Source organism: Dicentrarchus labrax, unplaced genomic scaffold (genome assembly GCF_905237075.1).
Source record: "Dicentrarchus labrax unplaced genomic scaffold, dlabrax2021, whole genome shotgun sequence".
In the NCBI taxonomy this organism is placed as follows: Eukaryota; Metazoa; Chordata; class Actinopteri; family Moronidae; genus Dicentrarchus; species Dicentrarchus labrax.
The window spans coordinates 23,878,915-23,899,914 of NW_026136706.1; the positions used below are offsets into that span (position 1 = coordinate 23,878,915).

The following is a 21,000-nucleotide window of genomic DNA, read 5'->3' on the forward strand; positions in this document are numbered from 1 at the left end:
ATCTATCCTAAAAGGCAAAAACATAATCTTGTAAAGGTGTTAAAATAGAGAAATCAATAAAAGCCTGTATAATACATGTTAAAATGGCTCTTGTCTAAACAAACGGGCAAACACAACAATTAGGTAGACAAATTGAGTGCTAGAAACATATTGTCATGTTAAATGTGTTAGTGTCAGAACAAAATCTCATTTACTAATTAAAGTTGCTTGATTACTAACCAAAAGCTATATGCCCTGTCCTGTCCAGGTTCCTGTGCCTGTGTTTCTGCCCACCACCATGCAGGGGGCAGAGCAGATCATCCAGACCATCAATGAACTGAAAAACAAAGTGCCCTCTGACCCTCTGGAGGCCGACCTGCTCTCCATGGCTGAGATGATCGCGGAGGACCAGAAGCCAGGTACACTCATGTGAGGGTTTAAGGTCTATTGTGATGGAAAAGAATGCTGATATATCTGAAAAGTGTCAGATATTCAAAAGAAGCAGCTCACACAGGGACAACAGTCAGGGTCTTGTGCCACCATATATGTGTCATTCTATAAAAAATGTAACAATTCCTGTCAGTAACATATTTTTAGGTTTACTAATGACTAATGAGTTTATTTCAGTCAAACATAAAGATCAGTTAGATTTGAAGAAAGCAAAGAAAGTAATGACAGTAAGGACCTACTTGGCTGTGTGTTTCAGATGTAAAGCCAGTGAAGGTGAAGCAGGAGTGTGGAGGGGAGGAGTCCTCCAGCAGCAGCTCTGAGGAAGAGAAGGAGGAGGAAGAGAAGGAGGAGGAGAAGGAGGAGGAGGAGAAGGAGGAGGAGGAGAAGGAGAAGGAGGAGGAGGAGGAGGAGAAGGAGGAGGAGGAGGAGGAGGAGGAGGAGGAGGAGGAGGAGAAGAAGAAGGAGGAGGAGAAGAAGGAGGAGGAGAAGGGGGAGGAGAAGGGGGATGAGGAGGATAAGTACGAGCCTGACCTGGACCTGGAGGCAGACTTCCCTCAAGGTAAACACCTACTGTCCATGGGATATGTATAAACCTGTTGATGCTAGGCCAGTGTTTCTACATCTGTGATTCACCATTCACTTTCACCAACCCTTCCTAAGTCCCGCCCTTTTGGAGCCTCTGTCAATTTACTCCTTTCCTGTACTTACCAGATTGGAATGGGTGCGTCGGGGACCGGGGAGTTGGGGGTGGGCGTGGTCATGTGCCAACTTGTTCTAAGTGTCCTGGCTGCGTTTACAGGCAAATTAACTGTCACAGTCATCTGAAACATGTTTTCAGCAGCTGAGATTGTCATTAGGCTGTAGAAGCACTGCAGTAGTGAAACGTAAAAAAAAGATATGCCAGACAAGTTTTTACCACAGTGAGTTGTCTTGTGGACTCTACCGTCCACAAGCCAGGGAGTCTTGTGATTTGACTGTTAATCTCTGTCACACTCTGTAATCTCTGTCCTGAGATAACTTCTGTTATGAATTGGCGCTATACAAATAAAATTGAATTGAATTGAATGCCGATTGCTTGACCCTGTATACGTGTAACAGGATTTCTGATTGTCTCTTTACTATGTGCATGACGAAGACATCACATAAGAAAAGTATTGCTATGACAGCAGGGTGATAGGATGATGATTGAGATAAAAGTGCATTTTTTTCTGATTACCTGCTTAACCCTGTTTGTCTGAACACCTGGTCTCGTGAATGCATGTAAATGTACCGACTGTGACTGTATGTCACTGTACCTGAGGCTCTTAACCCCAAAGTTCTGAGACACTGACTGATTGATGTCTTAACAATAAGTCACTGAACTAAATGCTGAATCACTGAACTTTGAATGCTGAGTCATTGATGCCACAATGTATAAACCCCTAAATGTAAAGTAGTGTTAACTGTTTCACATCCTGACTGGATTAAAATTTTCACTATATGACAAATAGGACAACAATTCAACAGATGTTGTTTTTTCCTTTCTCAGCCTCAGACCCTGTTCCAGTCCTGGAGGGAATGGACGAGGACATGGGCTTCTCTCTACCTCCAGTCCTGACGGAGGAGATGGAGGAGAAGGAGGAGAAGGAGGAGATGGAGGAGAAGGAGGAGAAGGAGGAGACTGAGGAGTCGGCACCTCGACCGCAGCCAAGAAGACAAGTATGTACATGTACATGTAACAATTTGAGTACTTTGTTGTGGCCAACTTCTTACTTTACTGTATAGTATCTGTTGTGTTTGTGTTGCAGGGGAACAAGAGGCGGGCTGTAGAGGAGAGCTCAGATCTTGCCTCGTCCTCTTCTTCCTCTCCGACAGGACGATCGCTGCCTCTCAAAGCTCGCTATGGCATCCATGCCTGGAAACGCTGGGCACTGTCTCCTTCTGACCAATCAGATGACACCAAAGTAAAGGACTGCTCCAAACCAGGTACTGCCCTAGTCCAGTAGTAGTCCACATGCATTGCTTGGCTGAAAATGAAAGGTTGATTGTCATATTTGAAAACATGAAGGATGTGTTTGCTGACAGTCTGTTCCCATCTCCTGCAGCCCGGACTAAAAGTAACTTGTTGTCGCTGAGTTCAGAGGAGCTCAACCTGGCTCTGTCCCGGTTTGTAAGGGAGGTCTGCAGGCCCAGTGGGGAGCGTTACTCTCCAGACAGCATCCTCTACCTCTGTCTGGGGATCCAGCAGGTTGGTACCAAGCCAGAGAATCAAACACCAGGGCCTCTTCAGCAAGTCATAAGCCATGTATATAAAAATCAGACAAAAGTTTGAACATGGAGACACTGATCATTGAGATTTGGCTGCATGTCACCACATAAAATCTGTTTGAAATATTGTTTCTTGAAATGAAAACACAAGTGTGAATGCTAATCATTTCCACATAACAATCAACTTTGGGGGGCCTTTTGTTACATGACAACTATTTCCTATCGCTCTTGTCAACTACTAATAAAATGCAATTAGCTGTTAATTGACATATGTCCAGTCAAGCGGTCGATAACAGTGTGGGCAGGGCTGACAGACAATATACCAAATGGAGTGATCAGGCATCGTCTTTGCATCTTTGAAGCATTAAGAACATAAGAAGGCATAAAATGTCGATCAGGGTTTACAGCTGAGATTGAACATGAAACTTAAAACGTAACAAATAAAAATAAAATGATCACAACCATAGTCTAACTACAGTGAAAAGGTCATTTGTTTTCAACTTTATTTATGATGGGAGAAAACAGGAGCCCCTTTGTGTCCACAGTTTATACTTTAAAAGCAGAACAATGGGGCATCCTGCTGTGTAACATGTGATTGGAGTTCTCCCGTCTCCTGCCCACCCCCTTGTTGCATGTCCTTCTTTTTTTTGTCCCCTCATTTCCTGCCTCACTAGTGTCTGTTTATATGGCATATATATAATTGGTAATTATGAAAAGTCATCTTTGGTAATTCCCATACAGTTGACAAAATACTAATTTTGTTGACTTCCTCTCCATAAGTATAATTGTTTTACCAACTAAAATAAAACAGAAAAATACAAAATAACAATGAGATTTTAGATTGTAACTAAAGAATATTAATAAAAAATATATAAGAAAATAAGAATTAGCCATGCTAACTTTACTTTTTGTTCAATTAAAATAGCCTCTGCAGTCATTTTGGAGGTAGGAACTAAACTTAGAGTGAGTGTTTCCGGTAGGACAGAAAGTACTGGTGCACAGTCCCCCCTCCCCCCCCTCCCCTCACATGTGAGCTGCAGCAGCACAGCATGGCTGCAGAGTGGAGCTCACAAACGTCCAAAGTCCTCTGGAGTGTGGTTTTTCTGACAGAAAAATGTAAGATTGACTTTATCTGTTTGTAAGAACTAACACAGTTTTTAAGATTTGATTGCTTTATGTAGACTACGATTGAGTAATGTGGCTTAAAACACTAGAAAATGTCTTTGACCTTTTCTGGGCCTGCTGTAATTTGCTAGTGTGCTTCCCTCCTGCAAAAAAAAAAAAAAAAAGCTCTTTCAGTTAGCTTTGTGGGGTTTTAGCATCTTCTTTTAGCAGCAGTTTTGTTCCAAATGGATCTGAATGTACAGATTTGTGTGTCCAGTGATTATAATTCTTTGCTGTTCACATCCTGAAAAACAGTGATGATTATTTAAATATGAGGACACTAAAAGTTTGATCTCTGAGCAACCACAGATTGCACCTTGGTTTTTTTTGTGTTTTTTTTTAAAGTTGAGTTTTCCTTTGTTTGAAGCACCTCCATGCCAAAGGCCGGAAGGATGACCTGTTTAGTGACCCATGCTACCAGCAGTTCGGAGAAGAGCTTAACAAGGTGCTGAAGGACTGGCAGCCCAGTGTGCTTCCTGATGGTGAGTGCAAACAGTCTGATGTGATGTTATGCTTAATTTTGTCAGATTTCCTTTTTTTAATTGACCACATGGAAAAGTGAGTGACCATATTTCATATCACTACACAATAATTTGATAATACACAGATAGCAAAAATTATTTTACATAAAATTCAGAGGTCAAATTGCATGTTATAAAAATAAGGAGTTTAGAAAGTAAATCATCCATGACTGATCATGCTGACACTGGGGAGTGTGTTTGAGTGTATGCTCGTTAGCACGGACTAGTGGCAGAGTGCTGTTAAACTCTAGTGTTGCTCTCTATTATGAGCGGTGTCCAATGATTAGAACTCTAATGCTGTTCACATTCTGACTTGTTGTGATTGCACTTTATTTTCATATGAGGACACTGTATCAACACTAAAGGGTTAAACTAATTCTCAAGGGTTTTCCTGTTTACACAACAAATAATAATTAAGTAGAATATTGTGAAGATACATTTGTGAGATAAACATGATGCATTTTCAGCTATGAAGTTTATTTTTAATGATGGATAACTAAAGTGCTAGTGAGAATTTAAATATGTTTGATCCAAAGATGTGGGTTTGAAATGAGTGATATCTAATTTTAAATAGAAGTTCTAATCCCGACAAATGTCCTAAGCAAATAGAAATATATTGACGAGGGTCACAATATGACCTCCACTTAATCTCCATCTTGCTGAATAGTGAGTTTCATATTCAGGTTGATTTGTTCCCTGGTGGATTTTAAAGTGTTTGCTGCTCTCCCCAGGCTCGCTGTGGGGTCGAGTGGAGGAGCAGAGCCTGTGGAGCAGCAAGCAGCTCGGGGAGCAGAGTCCCGCCGCTTTGCTCCGCTCTCTGGTTTACCTGAACACCAAATACTTCGGCCTGCGCACCGTGGAGCAGCACCTCCGCCTCTCCTTTGCCAACGTCTACGGCCCTGACACCGTCCATCCTGTCACCAAGGAGACCACCGTCTGCATCCGCGTGCCTTCCATCTCTCAGGATCACCATGGTAAGGCTGGCAACATGTACATAAAGGGACATTTTTATGACTTTGCTGATGACTCTTAGCAATATGAGATTTTCAGCAGGTCGGTGCAAATCCACAGCAACACAAACTATATCATATTCCAAGCAAACAATTTGTACTTGCTTTTTAATATATGAAGGGGTAGTTTTTTTAATTTAAAAGTCCTGTGATTATAATTCATTGCTGTTCACATCCTGAACCACCGTGTTGATTATTGAAATATGAGGACTTACTATGAAATGTTATTGAAGAGTTAAATTTTTATAAGTTTATAATTGAATTTATTAAAGTGGAACATCAGAACAAGATGTTCACCCAATATGATAAAACACCCTCAAATGTGAAAACTACCTCACGTCATTGTTTTATTTCACATGTAATATGTTACTACAAAACTATAACGATATACATATAAATAATTAATTAATTTGTCCTTCAGTGCAAACAGAATCTAGGAAGAGGAAGCGTAAATTGGAGGATGGCGATCAGGACTATGAACCAGATGACGACTCAGGAGGCTCCACTGTACGCTGCCCGGTTAAGAAGCATGAGTGTGACCTATATGACCTCTACAGATCTAAGTGGTGGGTTCAATATATTTACTTGTTAAAAATGCTTTCTCTAACCGACTATCTTCCTCACTGCGGTACTCTTTCTCACTGCAGTACTCTCCCTCTATAATTTTAATATTTTAACAAATGGGTTTTATCCGGAGGAGCAAATTGTTCAGCAGTTGAGATTGGCCCTCAGATGGTTACTATCATTAATCACAAGGCTTTCCCTGCAGTTATTCAAAGTGCTGTAATTTACTCCAGAGAGAAGCCCTTGCTCCTTTTATTCTAAAGGAAACTAGGGCTGCTACTGATTATTTAATCAATTCATCTATTGATTATAAGTGGCGGCTGTGGCTCAGAGGTAGAGCAAGTCGTCCAATAATCGGAAGGTTGTTGGTTCGATCCCCGGCTCCTCCCGCTGGATGTCGAAGTGTCCGTGCACAAATGAGTTTGTGTCTGCTCGATGGACTTTGCCATCACTGTGCGAATGTGTGAGGAAGTGCTTTGAGTGGTCGGAAGACACAAGTCCATTTACCATTATTGTTAAACATTAAGTCTGATATTAGATGGTGAGACAAAGACTTATGAAGATGATGTACAATGCCACTCACAAGTTCCCAGAGCCCAAGTTGATTTTCTTCCAGTTTCTTGTTTTGTACAACCGACCATCCAGACTCCAAACGTATTGCATTTCAATTGTTTATGTATGTTTATATTTGAATATATGTGTATATATGTCCGTTGGATTTAGAGCAGGCGTCTGAAAACTCAAATTGGCTTTGGCCACTTCTAGTATTGTCATCTCATAGGATGCTTCAACATTCAGGTACTACAATTTTCCGAGTACTGTTGCCCTTGTTTTGTGCCAAACATATACATTTTGGAACTAGAATTGCTTTTTTTCATTACATATGAAGGAGTAGTTTAAATTGACATGAAACAGCTAGCAAAAAATATATTAAACATTTTTTTTTTCTAAGTCCTGTGATTATAATTCATTGCTGTTCACATCCTGAACCACAGTGTTGATTATTAAAATATGAGGACTTACCATGAAATGAAAAAAGTGTCCCTCCTTATTATTCAAGGTGGAAACTAAGAACAAGACATTCACACTTCTCTCTCCCCCACCCCCCCCTTTCCTCTCCTCTGCAACCTCCTCCTTTCCTGTCCCAATTTCCCCCCCTTTTTTCCATTCCCTCACCTTCTTACCTTGTTTTTGATCTGCTTCTTTTTCTCCTTCTCTCTATCCACACTTTCCTTCTCTCCCTCCACTTTTACTCTTTCCCTACTTCTGTCTTCCCTCCAGCCCGGCGTTGTTGCGGGAGCGCCTGGATGTCTTTTACGTTCAACCGGATCCGGCCTGTAGTCCTGATGACCCGCTGTGGTTCAGCTCTACACCGCTGGAGCGACGGATCCTGGAGAGCCTCCTCACCAGAGTCCTCCTGGTCAGGGACATTTACACAGACAAACAACACTTGGAGGAAGACGAGGAGGAAGAGGACGGGGGTGAAACAGTCGGGGGAGAATAGCAGTCGGCTAGGACTTCTGTTAGTAGAGCCTGAACAGTCAGCAGAGGAGCAAGTGGAGGATAGCTAGAGTGTTTGCTCCTCCCCTGTCTTATCATCTAGTCCTCCTTCCCTTCCTAGCTGACTTGCTGTTTCCTCCTGGTGAGGGGGCGTCCACAACAGGGAACGTGAGAAAGTAGATGAAGAGCAGCCCAAACTTGTACTTCTGCTGATAAATTCACCAACGGAGGAGGAATTCATCTTACCTCCAATCATAAACTAGAAGAAGAGGACGGACACACGTGTCCTGATTTGTGATGGGAACTGGTTCAGTTTAATAGAATGAGGAGGTGGAGCTGTCATTTGTTATCTTTGGGTAAACAAAGCTAAATCAGGTAGTAAACAAAGTGTATGGACAGTTATCATATTTTTAAGACAGGATGGCTGTTGTGCATTACCGACAATTCTGAGAGCCTAGCGTGCTTATAGTGCTCACACAAGCAGCTTACAAATACTCAACACAGAATCATGCTTTAACAAAGGTTATCGGCAGCCACCAGGAGGCTACAAGGAGGAGGCCTAACTGAGGAGAAGGGACAGGATGTCATGGAGACATTCTCTCAGTCTGCCTCATGTCCTCTGCATCCCTCTGTGGATGGGAAAAAGTGAGTGGAGTGCTCAGCTTCAAGAGAGTAACTTAATTTTTATAAAGAGAATCAATAAGCAAGGGACAAGGCAGACAGAGGGTCTGGGTGAATCCAGAACCACTGCTCAGGAGGAGGAGAGTAGGAAGAGGAAGTGCAAGGCTGATGCTGTGTCCACAGAATGGGAAGTTGGAAATTCCCAGCTGGAAGGTTGAAATTCCATCTTTGATACATTGGTACTTCTGTTTCCAATTTAGCAGCTAATCATGCTATAAGTGCTACTTTACATTACAAATTTCTATTTTCATGGATGATTAAACACTAAATATTCGATGCAGTCTCCAATAAGTTAATATTTTAGTTAATATTTTATCCTGTTTCATCACCTTAAAATTTCCTACATTATCACATTACCAGACTACAAACTGCAGCATCGCTCTCAAAAAGTGATCACACTTTAGTTTGGGTTGCTCACACCAATATTTATTTACTTGCATCAGAAATGTGACAAAACCCTCTTACACTAGCAGGGCAGTTTGATGGGATAGGAATGTTATGTGACCAAGTCCAGTAAAGGGATCTAATCAAGTGAAATCACCTGTGTGGGTGTGTAGGGGCCTTGGAGGTTGTAAACTTTTGAGCTGAAGTGTATCTCCATTGTCAGTATTTTAACTCATGCTATGTGGCACTAACAGTGTCCAAGAAGTGCATAATGGAATCCTCAAACGTAAGAAATGTTGCCATGTAAGGCAAAATTTCAAATTTCTGACTTTCCAACATGTCTGGAACGCAGCATCAGCCAGGGGGGCGATCCACCGTATCACACACGCATCTCAATCACCCGGGCTGCTTTCATTCCATCCCATCATCCTCTTCCTGTCAGTACTGCTCTCAGGCAAAACCGCTGCACCACAGAGGACTGAGCTCAGAGGGGCAGGAGTCAGGACCGATCCCAGGACAGTAAGAGAGGACTGACTCTAAACCTTCTGTTATCTCTCATCAGACAGACCCGACTGGCTGTGGTGCGGGGTAAAGGCAGCCTACAGACATGCTGCATTTCTTCATTTGGGGACACTTTCATTCATGCAATGTAGCATTATGTGCGTACTAAGCCCAGATTGGGTTGCTTTGAAGTGTAAATATCTGAAACAAGGCGGTTATTTGAGCTGGAGTCAACACAGAGGGACACTGTGTGGTTTGGGGGAAAGAAAAAAACCTTCAGCTTGAAAACCCACCTCCTGAGAAGCCTTTTTAAAAAGACCACCTTTTACGTTGGGATTTTTCTGGGTGCCATTTCCTTCTCAACCGTCATCATTGAAACCCTGCTGCACTCCTGCGCCCTCGCCTCTCTTGTCCATTAGAGTATTTTGCAGGAACCTGCTAAACATGAAGGACACTGATTATTCAGAACACGACAGACTATTTTTAAAGTTTCCTTTCTGCATTCGTCCCCGTGCTCGTATTTTCCTGGCATTTCTCAGTTATTCTTAGTCTCCTTTAAACTTAATATTGATTTAGTTTGAAAACTGAGCACTTGTTAATAAGTGCCCGCTTCTTCTTCCCAGATGTTTTAGAGTGCTAGCACTGCAAAGCAAAAGCTTGTAATGTAATAAAGAACTGGTTGGACATTTGAATTTTCTTTTTAATGAACTAAACTCGTGTTTTCTTCCCGAGTTACACTATCCATTGTTTCTTTGATATTTTTTTATTTATGTGGTTTAAGTCCCTTTTTTTTTTTTTTTTTACTTGAGTTTTATTTGAACTGCTTTGATTGTTTCAATAAATTGGAGAAAGTGTCATCAATTTACTTAATTCAGTGAAGATTATTTGAGGATCTTGTTTCTACTTCCTTGATCCCTTGATTTTAATTTAATTTGGGAAAATACTTTGAGATGTAAAGCGGGCTTCATTTTACACCAAACAAAGGTTTCCACAACCAGTGCTCAAAATATAAGGAGCACCCTCCAGATGTTTGACCCACCATGTCTCTAATTTCTCTCAGATTAAAAATGTTTTCTCTGCATGATCCACGACTGCTCCTCCTGACTGAAGTGGATTTACCTGGAGAACAAGGTCAGGGAACACAGTGTCATAGCTTATTTTATCTAAAGAGCAGGTGTTCCTGTTATTTTGTACACTTGACTGTGCATTCAATGGTCTTGAACTACATTTCAGAAGCAAATGTGGATTTAGAAGGAGGACATTGGTCTGGATTTCACCAGCCCAAAATCCAAACCTTTAAACCTGAGTGGAACTTAACAAAACTGACGCGGGATCAGAGGACCCTGGTTAACCTGGCTGATTTTCCTGCTGGACTCAGAGGTAGTGACCAAACCTGCAACAGGTTTGGACCTACAGTAGACGCTGTGGCTGGCTTTAATGCCTAATGTGAATGTGCCTATCTGTATATACTGAAAGTGAGTGATTGTGACTTGAGTCTGATGCTATGTGTGTGGGCTGATCTGCTGATACGGTCATGTTAAATAAATGGTTTCATTTTCTAACCAGACTCCCTAATGATGCGCTTTTATTTGCCTGTAGTAATAGTAATTTGCAATAGTTTAACTGCTAACCCAATATAATGGAGGTGACTAGAACCTGTGCTCAAAGCATTAAACAAACAAACTTTATCCTAAGGGACCAGTGTGTAGGGTTTAGTGGTATCTGGCACTGAAGTTGCAGATTGCAACCAACTGAATACTACTCGGCTTCAAAGTGCGTAGGAGAAACTACGGTGGGTGCAAAAATTGCATAAGGCCTGATCTACAGCCAGTGGTAGGTTTGTCCATTGTGGACTACAGTAGAAACAAAGAGGGCCGGCTCCCTCTACATAAAAAGGGCTCATTCTAAGGTAACGAAACTAGTCTTCTTTTCAGGTGATTATACACTAATGAAAACATATCAAGGAATATTATATTCAGTTACTGCCAACAGATCCTCCAGGAAATTGTTTCTGTTGGGACATCTTGTCATTTTAAATGAAATTATTTTCTCATTGTTCTGGGTTTATAACACAAAACCTAAAACCAGTAAGGCTAAGAAGAGAAATGTCTTTTTGTGCTTTTGGTGAACTGACCCTTTAAAGAATCAGGGAATCACAAGGTTGATGGTGCAAATCCCCCAAATAGGAAACTAGAGAACAGATTAATGGGGAAAAGGGAATGAAAACTCAGAAAACTCTTGAGTCACTACAAGACCACAAGTATGTGGACAGCTGCATATAGATAGACCCATATGACTGTTAAACATGTCATTTCAAAACCACGTCCATTAATGTGCTGCTATTATGACCATGGGTCAATGACTTTGTTATCCACTCTAATGTAAAATATTATACACATATATGAGCCCCAAGAAGACCGTCATCGTTGTTTCCCACTGTCCAGTTTAAAATGATTAAAGCATGTTAACGCTGGCACAACATGGCGCCCTCCTCACTGTGTTCTGACCTTCCTCACTATCAGGTCCCATTTTTTACAAGGTGCCAGGCGGACATGTTGCCGAGGCAGGGACTGTTATCTGTGAGATGATGGACAGCAGGGCAGGAGGAGGTGTGGCCTGTCGACACCCTGGGGTCAGTACGACAGTCAGGGAGACGAGGCTCAGGCTCCCAGGAGAGGAAGTTGCATTTGAAAGGTTAAAGAGGCGAGGATGTTTTGTGTCACTATGCAGAGACTAGGTAGCATAGATAGTTCATAAGAGAGGACAGTGAAGTGAACACTTAAAGTCTTCCTCTTTTCAAAATGTTTAATTCTTGTTCCTACAGTGTGCTGTTTGAATGATGTCTGTGCAGAGTTTGACACTAGAAGGATGTTTTCACATTCATCTGCTGAAAGTGGAAAGTTTCTCTGAGCTCATTGAAAATCAGATTTTCAGACCAGCAGGATTTGTGACATCACAAATAGTTAAGAAGTCAGTCCTGGTCCAGTATCAACTTGTACAGTGTGATGTAGAAACTTGAAGCCACCAGTGCACATCCACTGAGAATGGACTTTACAGTGAAGTAGGAGACATCTTGTGTCCAGCAGCAAAACTTTAGAAATAAATAATATTTGCATATTGTATTGGTTCTGTATTTTTAAGTGAGGTAGATGGAGTAGATGACTTTTTAAGGATTTAATGTGGAAATTATACTTTTTTTTTGTTCCAAGGAGAGTATTTGTATACATGTCTTAATACTTCTCAGGAGGGGATCTTTAAATATTTTCCAATTAACTAGAAATAATCTAATCAAAAATGTATGACCCTTTTGTTCTCCCTTCATACACTGTAGAAAGCCTGCACAGTAGACGATAACAATGAACCAAAAACAAAATCGTGTTTTGAATTTCTTAAAGCATTATCCAAATGTGGGACTGTGGCTCTGATATGTCTTTTGAGAACAGGGTCAAAATGTCGCAGTGACTGGAGAATATTGACAAAACAAATGATAACTGCGTCACATTTGTTGTTCAGTCGATCAACTGTAATTCTGCTTCTTGTAGAAAGTTTAGTCCTTTTAGGACATAATGAGCTGAATGCAGAGAATACTACAGCTCACTCATGACGGAGCTCACACTGAGACCATAAAGTTGCGGTTACTCCGGGTTTTCTTTGCTGCCTTGCTGTAAATGTACTGAACACATCAGAACAAACATTATATTAGTCCTCCCCTCAGTACTTCTCTACCCTGTCTGTGGCTCTCAGCTGCGAGCCTACTGTTTCCTACTGGAGACATAAAGCTTTATTATTAATGTTTATTGTTTAAAAAAAGGTTAGGCAGTATTTTCCTAAGACAGCTGGTGACTGTAGTGTGAGACAAATGCTACTCAGACAGGAGTTAACAGTACATTTGTTGGGGACTACTTTCAGTGGCAGCGGATTAATACACATTTGATGATCTAGTGAGTATTTCAGGAGAGTGTGTGAGGGTTGAATCAAAATGAACTGCAGTGTGTGTTAATGCTAATGAAGGAACTAACATTGAATGCAACAATGTGTTTTTAGTGTTTTTGGACAACAGTGGAGCTCTGTGGCACAGAGGAATACTTGTTGAATACATTTATTTTTTTCTGTTTTTGTTTACAAGGGGAAAAAACAAGATCATCACCAGCTTCTTCCTGTAATGACAGCAGACATTTCACAGCAGACACAGTAATGACCAGAGACGAGGCTGCTTCTGTCTTTGTGTCTGACTGAAAAAGAGCACTGTCCTGTCTCTCCCAATGGGGGGCGCTACGCCCTCGCTGTGAACCCCTCCCCGGGGACTAGCTGAGTATTCCTGAGTTCCTGGTTTATCAGCACCGCCATCATCACCACCAGACGTGTTGTTTAAGTATAACACCCATCATTAGCTGCAGGAAGAGCTGCAGCTTTACCAAGCTTCCGTGTCTGGACCGAGAGGTTCACATCTGCAGCCCGGCTGATGTGAGGCAGCCTCCCCTCTCCTCCCATAAGCCCATGCACACACCCCACTTCCTCCTCCTCCTCCTCCTCCTCCTCCTCCTCCTCCTCTCCACCGCCAGCCTCGCCCCCTCTCACCCTGCCCATAGAAGAAGCAATGCATGAAAACTCAAAACTTTTGGAGGCTTTAAGGAAAAACATCCCCACCCCCCCCCCCCCCCCCCATTTCACCTCGCATTTTTTTGGAGGGTGGTGGACGGGTGGAGGTACAAAACACGGTGACAAAACCCAATTTTTTGAAGAGGCAAGCTTTTTTCTTTCTGTGCTATCTGTCAGAGTTGGCCAGACTCCAGTAACTTGTCCCATTGATCTAAAGCTAAAACGGCCCTGTGCGCCCACACAGCCAGGCCTGCGAGGGGTGTAAAAACATTTTTTCACCCTCGTGGGGTTTTTTTGTTTGGGCTCAATCCCCAGCTCTTTCAGGGGACATAAAGAAAGCGCTGTGCTCAGCAGGGTCATGTGGGCGAGGCCCGGGGGGTAGACTATAGGTGGCGATTAGGGCCTCTAATGTGCAATGAATCCTCTTCGAATCACATGATATGAACTAATGTCGCCATTTAATGATAAAACAACAGCGACTGGGAGGGAAGAGCCAGTGTGTGTGTGTGTGTGTGTGTGTGTGTGTGTGTGTGTGTGTGTGTGTGTGTGTGTGTGTGTGTGTGTGTGTGTGTGTGTGTGTGTGTGTGTAGATGCATTGCACAGCTGCACAGAGGACAAGAGGGCAGGAATGGATGACAACTGCATTTCTCAGGTTGTGTGCCTCAACACACGGCGCAGGACCGGGCTGAAGGACAGGAAAGAGTTTAGCTAGGATAGCTGGGATGTGGGTTAAAGTGCAACACAGATATTTTCCAGTTTTCCTTCCTCTCATCCTCTTTTGTTTTTTTTTACATATTTTTTACATGCTGCTGCAAAAGGCCCCAGAAAATGCCCACCGACCCTTGTTTCCTGAATGTTGCAGGAGTTCCCAAACTGAGGATGAAAGTGTCTGGATTTCATTTGATAGACAACAACTGTTTACCCCCCTGCACACACACACACACACACACACACACACACACACACACTGAACAGCGTAACCTTGGCTCTGACTGGTGGTGAGGGAGAGTGGGGGGCTTGGATTAGGTTAAATTTAGGATGGCCTGACCCTATTTGGAGAGCCATAGTGAAGCAGTGAGTGCAGCAACCCCTTCAGCGCAGTCACCAAACTCATCTTTTTCCAAAACACCCACTGGCTGACACATCAGCCAGTGGCACACACACACATGCATTGTTCCCCTTTGAAGCCAGCCTCACATTCTCCCATATCTTCGACAGCAGCTTCTCTCCTCCTCTTCTTCAGATTGCGCCTCCAAAGTAATAGGTGATCCACAAGTTGATATTAAACAGTTTCACAGCTCTTACGGGTTTGTTGATGGTGTGAACGGTTGCAGTGACCTTTAGCCTTTAAAACACAAAAGGGTGCTGCGGAATCACTGTCAGGTGAAAACATCTAGTGATGGTATTTGTATTGATTTAAAACTGAAGGATGGCATGTGCTACTGTCGGATGAGGAAAACTGCAATGCAATAGAAATGATTAAGTTGGAAAAGTTAGCTTTTAAACGAGGCACCAGTGTACTTGATGTCACTATGAGGGAAGAGAAGGCCAAGACCCAAGCCAATAGTTGCTGTCTTCTGTTAGTGTCAGTGATGTACAGTATTAGCATTTCATGTTAGCTGTGCTTTTAAAAGTACAATGAAAATCAAGGGACAGTGATAATGTTTACAACTAATACTGTTATACTGTCTGAGTGGTGCACTGGAAAGGGGTTTGCTTAAATTGTGTCAACTGGTTTGGAGGGGTTAGAAATGGTAGGGCTCCCTTGTTTGCTGATTAATTGTCACAACAGTGTATGTTCTGTTTTTTCTGTTTGTATTATTTTTTTTACCTCAAAGCAAAACTCTTAAACCACTGCAGGAACCAAAGCATCAACAGAACATCATGATGTTGAGATATGACTTAAATCCTCTCATTTTAGGATTCGCCTGGTCAAACAATTTATCCCCACATTCCCTGAACAAAACACCCAAAATGCCAAACTGAGTTGTACAACACTGATGACCAGTGTTCACGTAGTAAGATCAAATACATGGAAAGTTCTGAATCAGTTTCCAGCTCTGTGGTGAGTGAGAGCTGCTACTGGTTGTTGTGGTTTAGAGCGAAATGAGGAGACGCTGCTCTCACCCTACCACTCTCTACATTTGTGTAAGTATTTATTTGTTCATTAGTTAACCTCTAGAGACGAATGTAGGCAGCATTTTATACCTTTATTTATTTTTAAGTTTGAGACATTTAGTTGATTTTTAGGGAGCACCTTCAGGGAGTCATGATGAACATACCCTGGTGCATTGTGGGCACTTGTGTCCATGCCCTCGCCTGGCCAGTAGGTGTCCCCGCAGAGCTGACCTCTCCTCACAAATTTCTCTCATATAATGCTCTTTCTTCCTGTGCAGCCCCTCCCTCTTCCTATGGACAGACAGTCAAAACAAGCCGACCCACATGACCGCACACTGTACAAATGCTGCAACATTACATCATTTATAGTATTAGCAGCTACACAGTGCAATGGTCCTTTTTTAAGTGAATTACACACAGAATGTATCAGAGTCGATTGAGAAGATTCATTTTTATTTATTTTGAATAATATTTTTTTTGTCAAATCATGGTCAAACAAAATATGGGAATATGGGGGTTTAAAATATGTTTAATGATACACAAATTACACATGAAAAATAATAAACTAAAAGGCATAGGCCAGGAGCTATGATCCCCTGCCGAAATCACAAAAAAACCCACAAGACTTCGAGACTGCTCCTCTTAATCATCTTTTAACTTCCTCGCTTCTTTTAAAAGACTGAAAAGTATTAGAACAGACAGACTCTGCAGCAACACTTATCGAGAGGCTGGTAACTCCTAAATCACCAATGTGCTGTTATTACTCACACTGTAATGGTATGTATACACAATGTACGATGGTACACATCATAGCAGGTTTGTGGTGCTGATAACATGGCAATGACAGGGTTCGACGTTAATGGGGTTTTTATTCACTTGCCAGGTGAGTCAGAAATCTATTTGCCTGAAGTCAATTGTTACTTGCCGGCTATACAAATTGTTTTATATAGTAGCAAATTAAAACAAAGTCCCTTTTAGCTGCCATGCAAGATAGACACTGTTGGGTCTTATTGTGGCACTCCAACGTTTTTCGGTGACTTGACGTGCCTGAAAAACAACCCTGTTTAACCTGCCCCATCTCAACAGAGATGAGAAGGAAGCGAGATTGACTTCCATCATCAGCTCCAGAAAAAAAACTAGATTTCATTGCAATTTAGAAAGTGAGTTGCTAGATTTACTAGCCAGACGTAGCATTTTACTGGCTCCGGGCAAGCGGGCTGTCATTATTGTCGAGCCCTGTATGGGAATGCTTTTTTATTTATTTATCAATTTATTATTCTTTTATGCATAAAGGTGTTTTTAAACTGGAAGGTTATGAATATTGTAAGGAGGTTGGGGTTGCACTGAGGGAATTTAGACTCAGATTAAAGGAAAACCCCAACTCCTCCGTAAATATACAAAGTCAAAGCATTCTCTTGGTTTGGTTTTCAATAACTCACCTCCTCTGCTGTGTCTCTTATGGGTGACTCTGAAAAGGATTTTTCCAATTTACAGTTGTTGATTATTGTTTATTTACCTGACTATTTTTAATCATTTTTGTAAAGAACTCTGAAGTTGCATGATCTGATCTTTAAAAAATGCAGTCAGAAGTTTAAAAGTCTGGTACCAAACCAGCAACCTTTCTGTCAAATAAACCAACATCTTTCCATGACCCAGCGGTCAGCCCTCCCAGAAACAGATTCATCACACTCCTGAAATACATAAAGAGGGCCTGAGGTATTTGTGCTGTGGGCTGAGTGTGAATTTGTTAGGTGATTAAAGGCTAAATATAGCCTCCTGTCTGCTCTGAGCTGAAGACTGGTGACTCAGTGGCAGACGTTCTCGTTCTGTAGTAGTTGCTTTTCCACCACCGTGCCAAGAGGAGCTTTAGGGGGGCCACGTGATTCAAAATGGATAGAAACCACCACTGAAACCACTATCAGGACCTTAGGACCTTAATGCCTGTACTTACTGAATAGGTCAACATGTAACGTTGTTCAATTAAGCAGCTATCTGTGATGAATGTACGCACAAGGCATCAAGGTGTCAGATTCATCTGGACGTGAAAGTACTTTACATTTGCATTCAGTGACTTGTGTTTAATAATTAAGTGTCATAAAGGATTTCACTACAGGTAGAGACTAGAATGTCGCTCTCTCAAAACCTCAAGTAGGACCAGGTCCAGCCATCAGGTGCAGGACTAAAAAGAAAACTTTTACTTTCAAATATAATAAACAAAATCTAATGTTTCTTGTTTTATTTTACAGGTTTGTGGAATGTAATTAAATGAGGAAACTTACTGAAATAATGGGTAGACGGTGTCCCTGAAAAGCACTGAGCTCTGTTTGGCCCTCTTCGGCCTTGCAGTGGAAACAAGGCTACCGACTGAGTGACGGGCTGAGGCCACCAGCCAGTCGTGCCAACAGATCAACTATCTCCCATCACTCTTCAGCCACTGGACCCAAGAGCCCAACACTCATGTACTGTACTCTGTTGTTAGACTCAATGCCAAATATCCTGTGCAAAGAAATCTTTCCAAACCCTTATGCTCATCATCTCATTATCAAACCTATTGGCCCTTTAGTTCTGTTCATCTGGATAGTTTCTTTATTCACAGAACGGTAATTCAATTTGAGAGTAAAATAAAAAACATAACTAATAAAAACATTATCAATTGCATAGATTGAAGCAGCACTGTACAGTACAGAACTGTAATGTGAAAGCCTGTAAATTAAGTCTCAATAAGAAGCCAATAAAGCTTTTCTAAAACTGGTGCACACAATCAGCACCAAACAGCCGGCAGATAAAGTTAACAACTTCACAGTAAACATAGACCATGTTTAAGGTTAGCCAGCTGATGTCCCTGGGACTTTTGGCGGGGACCAAACCGGAGTTTATTGCCAGTTGAACAGAAACACATTTCTGAAATAATAATAATGTTCATGTCTGCTGGATGTGTAAGTAGGCAACGGTTTCCTAATGTTATCCATAACAACCTTGAAGGCTAGTGTGGAATGCTATATAACATAAGATAGATCTGATTGATCCCATATTGAGGAAATGTATAATATATTCTTGCCTGTGATAAAACGTTAGCATACACTCACATTACTACGTCATGGACATAACCGGGCCCCATACTCATAGCTTTTCTAATAGCTAGCTAGCAAAGACAAGCCCATTTTGGTGACGCTGTAGTCTGTCAGAGAGATGTGTACAGTATTTGCAGATATTTTATTTTGGCTGACAAAAGTTAAACTGAGTCACCAAATAACTCCTACATGTAAAACCCCTAAAAACCATCAGTGAATACGATATTTCAGGAACGCCTTGAGGGAATTTGTTCAAATTTGGCGTGGACTGAATTTAGAATTTGGTGGTCAAAGTTCACTTATATCAAACTTTTACACAATTGTCTAATAAAATGATGAAGTGATGATATGCATATGCATATATATGCAAAAGGTCAAAAGTCAACTTCGCCGTGACAAAAAACATTTATTTTGTATTTGTATAACTCAGGAACAGAAGAGGAGGTTGTGACCATATTTCACATTTGGCGGGATACAGAATTGGTGCCAACCTTCAAACTGTGGTAATTGTATTGATCTTTTGTGCCGCCAGGTTGAAGTCGTGTGTTAAGGAACCTTTTAGTGGGTTCTCTCCAGCAACATCCATATTTGAAGCATTATCTACTGTCACAGCTACAACTTTAAGTTCTATCAGAATCTGCTTTATCAGCCAGGCATGAGAATGCATACAAGAAATGTGATTGTTTTTGTTTCTCTCAGTGAACTTATTGGTTTAGCTGATATTGAGCTTCAGCTGATTGTCTCTGCGCCATGTGACGAAGCTCTCTGTCAGTCGTCTCTAAAAATAGACTCTAAGTTAAGATATTTCTCACTGGAAATTATTCACTGGAATCAAACATGTGAGTATAGTGACACTGCAATTCTAGTTTTTCTGTATGTTTCTATGCTAAGCTGGGCTAAACACATCTCAGGTGCCGTACATGACGCCCTGACGTGAGATTGCTCTTCTCATCCTCGCTCTCTAAAGGAAATCAATAAAGTGTATTTCCCAAAATGTGTTTTCCTTTATGGTGGCCCAAAAACATTTGAAGGACACTATGACATTTAGTTAGTCCACTTATTTCTCTTTGTGTGTGTCTGTGTAGCTGTTGCATTGTTGATGCTCACTGTGCCCTTAGATCAAAACGAACTTTCCCAGCAGCTGTAAATTTCACCCACCTCTATCATGTATTGCACAGTGTTGTAAATTGTCACTCAGCTCTTGTGATGGCGCAGACTGAGTTTGTGATCGATGTTTGACTCTCAGGTGCAACACTGACACGCTCGTCTTATTTTAATTATTTCTGGATGTGGTTATGAAGTGGGTCTGGCTGTGTGTGTGTCTGTGGCTCAGCGTCACATTCTGACATTTGCTGTTGGAATGCAGAGTGAGGGAGTGAACAGTTGGGAGGTCGGAGGTCAAAGAGTCTACAATGAGAGTAATGCCTAAGACACTCAGAAGCTCTCCTGATGCAGATGTGGGCAGCACATATCCTGAAGAGCAAACAGGAAGCCAGCAGTTCAGATTAACAACAACTACACGCTGGTTTGTTGACAGATTATGTAAGTGGCAATAATATATGAAAACAATACAATATTGGCCTTAGAACTACATGTTATGAAATAAATATTTCTTCACCTCTTTACATACACAGTTGTAATTACTCGTTATGTAACAACCCCTGCATCTTGTAATAATCTGCCACATTTTGTAATAAGCAGTATGAATGCAATATACAAGATCAGCTTGTTATCATCTTACAAATGCAGTCAAACTCAGGACAACTACTGCAGCTGTCTTTTGAAAGGGCTCCCCAAAAAGGCCTTTAAAAAGCTTCAGCTTATTCAAAATGCATTTTACAGAAAATTGCAACTCCCACATTTTATAGCTCCTACAATATGTATACATTTATTTAAAAATGTGGGAAAATCTATCACGTTTTGGGTTCAGGCTGTTTATTATCAAATGTGGCAGACTATTACAAAAGGTGTTATTCGATAGCCTTATGAAGTGAAACTGTATTACATTTTGTTACATTATTACATAATGAAAAACAAAGTTGTGACTCATTATCTTGTGTTGTCTCATACATGACACATAAACTTAAAAGTCATATTAAAATGCGATTAGTTAAAATTTGTAGGTGAATTTGATTTATGTAGAAATAAATAAAGATAACTAAACAAATCAAACTTATAAAAATGACTACCAAGACAAGTGGTTTATGTACA

General features: G+C 41.3%; 1 protein-coding gene across 2 annotated transcripts in view; it reads left to right on the top strand.

The window, feature by feature from the left end:
* zmym2 (zinc finger, MYM-type 2) overlaps nucleotides 1–10,568 on the top strand; it is a 32,961-nt gene extending 22,393 nt beyond the window's left edge. For both annotated transcript variants that reach the window (XM_051404896.1, XM_051404897.1), the window contains exons 17-25: nucleotides 248–398; nucleotides 686–988; nucleotides 1,958–2,127; nucleotides 2,217–2,394; nucleotides 2,514–2,656; nucleotides 4,208–4,322; nucleotides 5,093–5,335; nucleotides 5,793–5,937; nucleotides 7,217–10,568. In XM_051404896.1, coding sequence (XP_051260856.1) covers nucleotides 248–398; nucleotides 686–988; nucleotides 1,958–2,127; nucleotides 2,217–2,394; nucleotides 2,514–2,656; nucleotides 4,208–4,322; nucleotides 5,093–5,335; nucleotides 5,793–5,937; nucleotides 7,217–7,439 — 1,671 coding nt within the window. In that variant the 3' untranslated portion in view covers nucleotides 7,440–10,568. The remainder of the gene's footprint in view (nucleotides 1–247; nucleotides 399–685; nucleotides 989–1,957; nucleotides 2,128–2,216; nucleotides 2,395–2,513; nucleotides 2,657–4,207; nucleotides 4,323–5,092; nucleotides 5,336–5,792; nucleotides 5,938–7,216) is intronic.
* The last annotated feature ends 10,432 nt before the right edge of the window (nucleotides 10,569–21,000 follow it).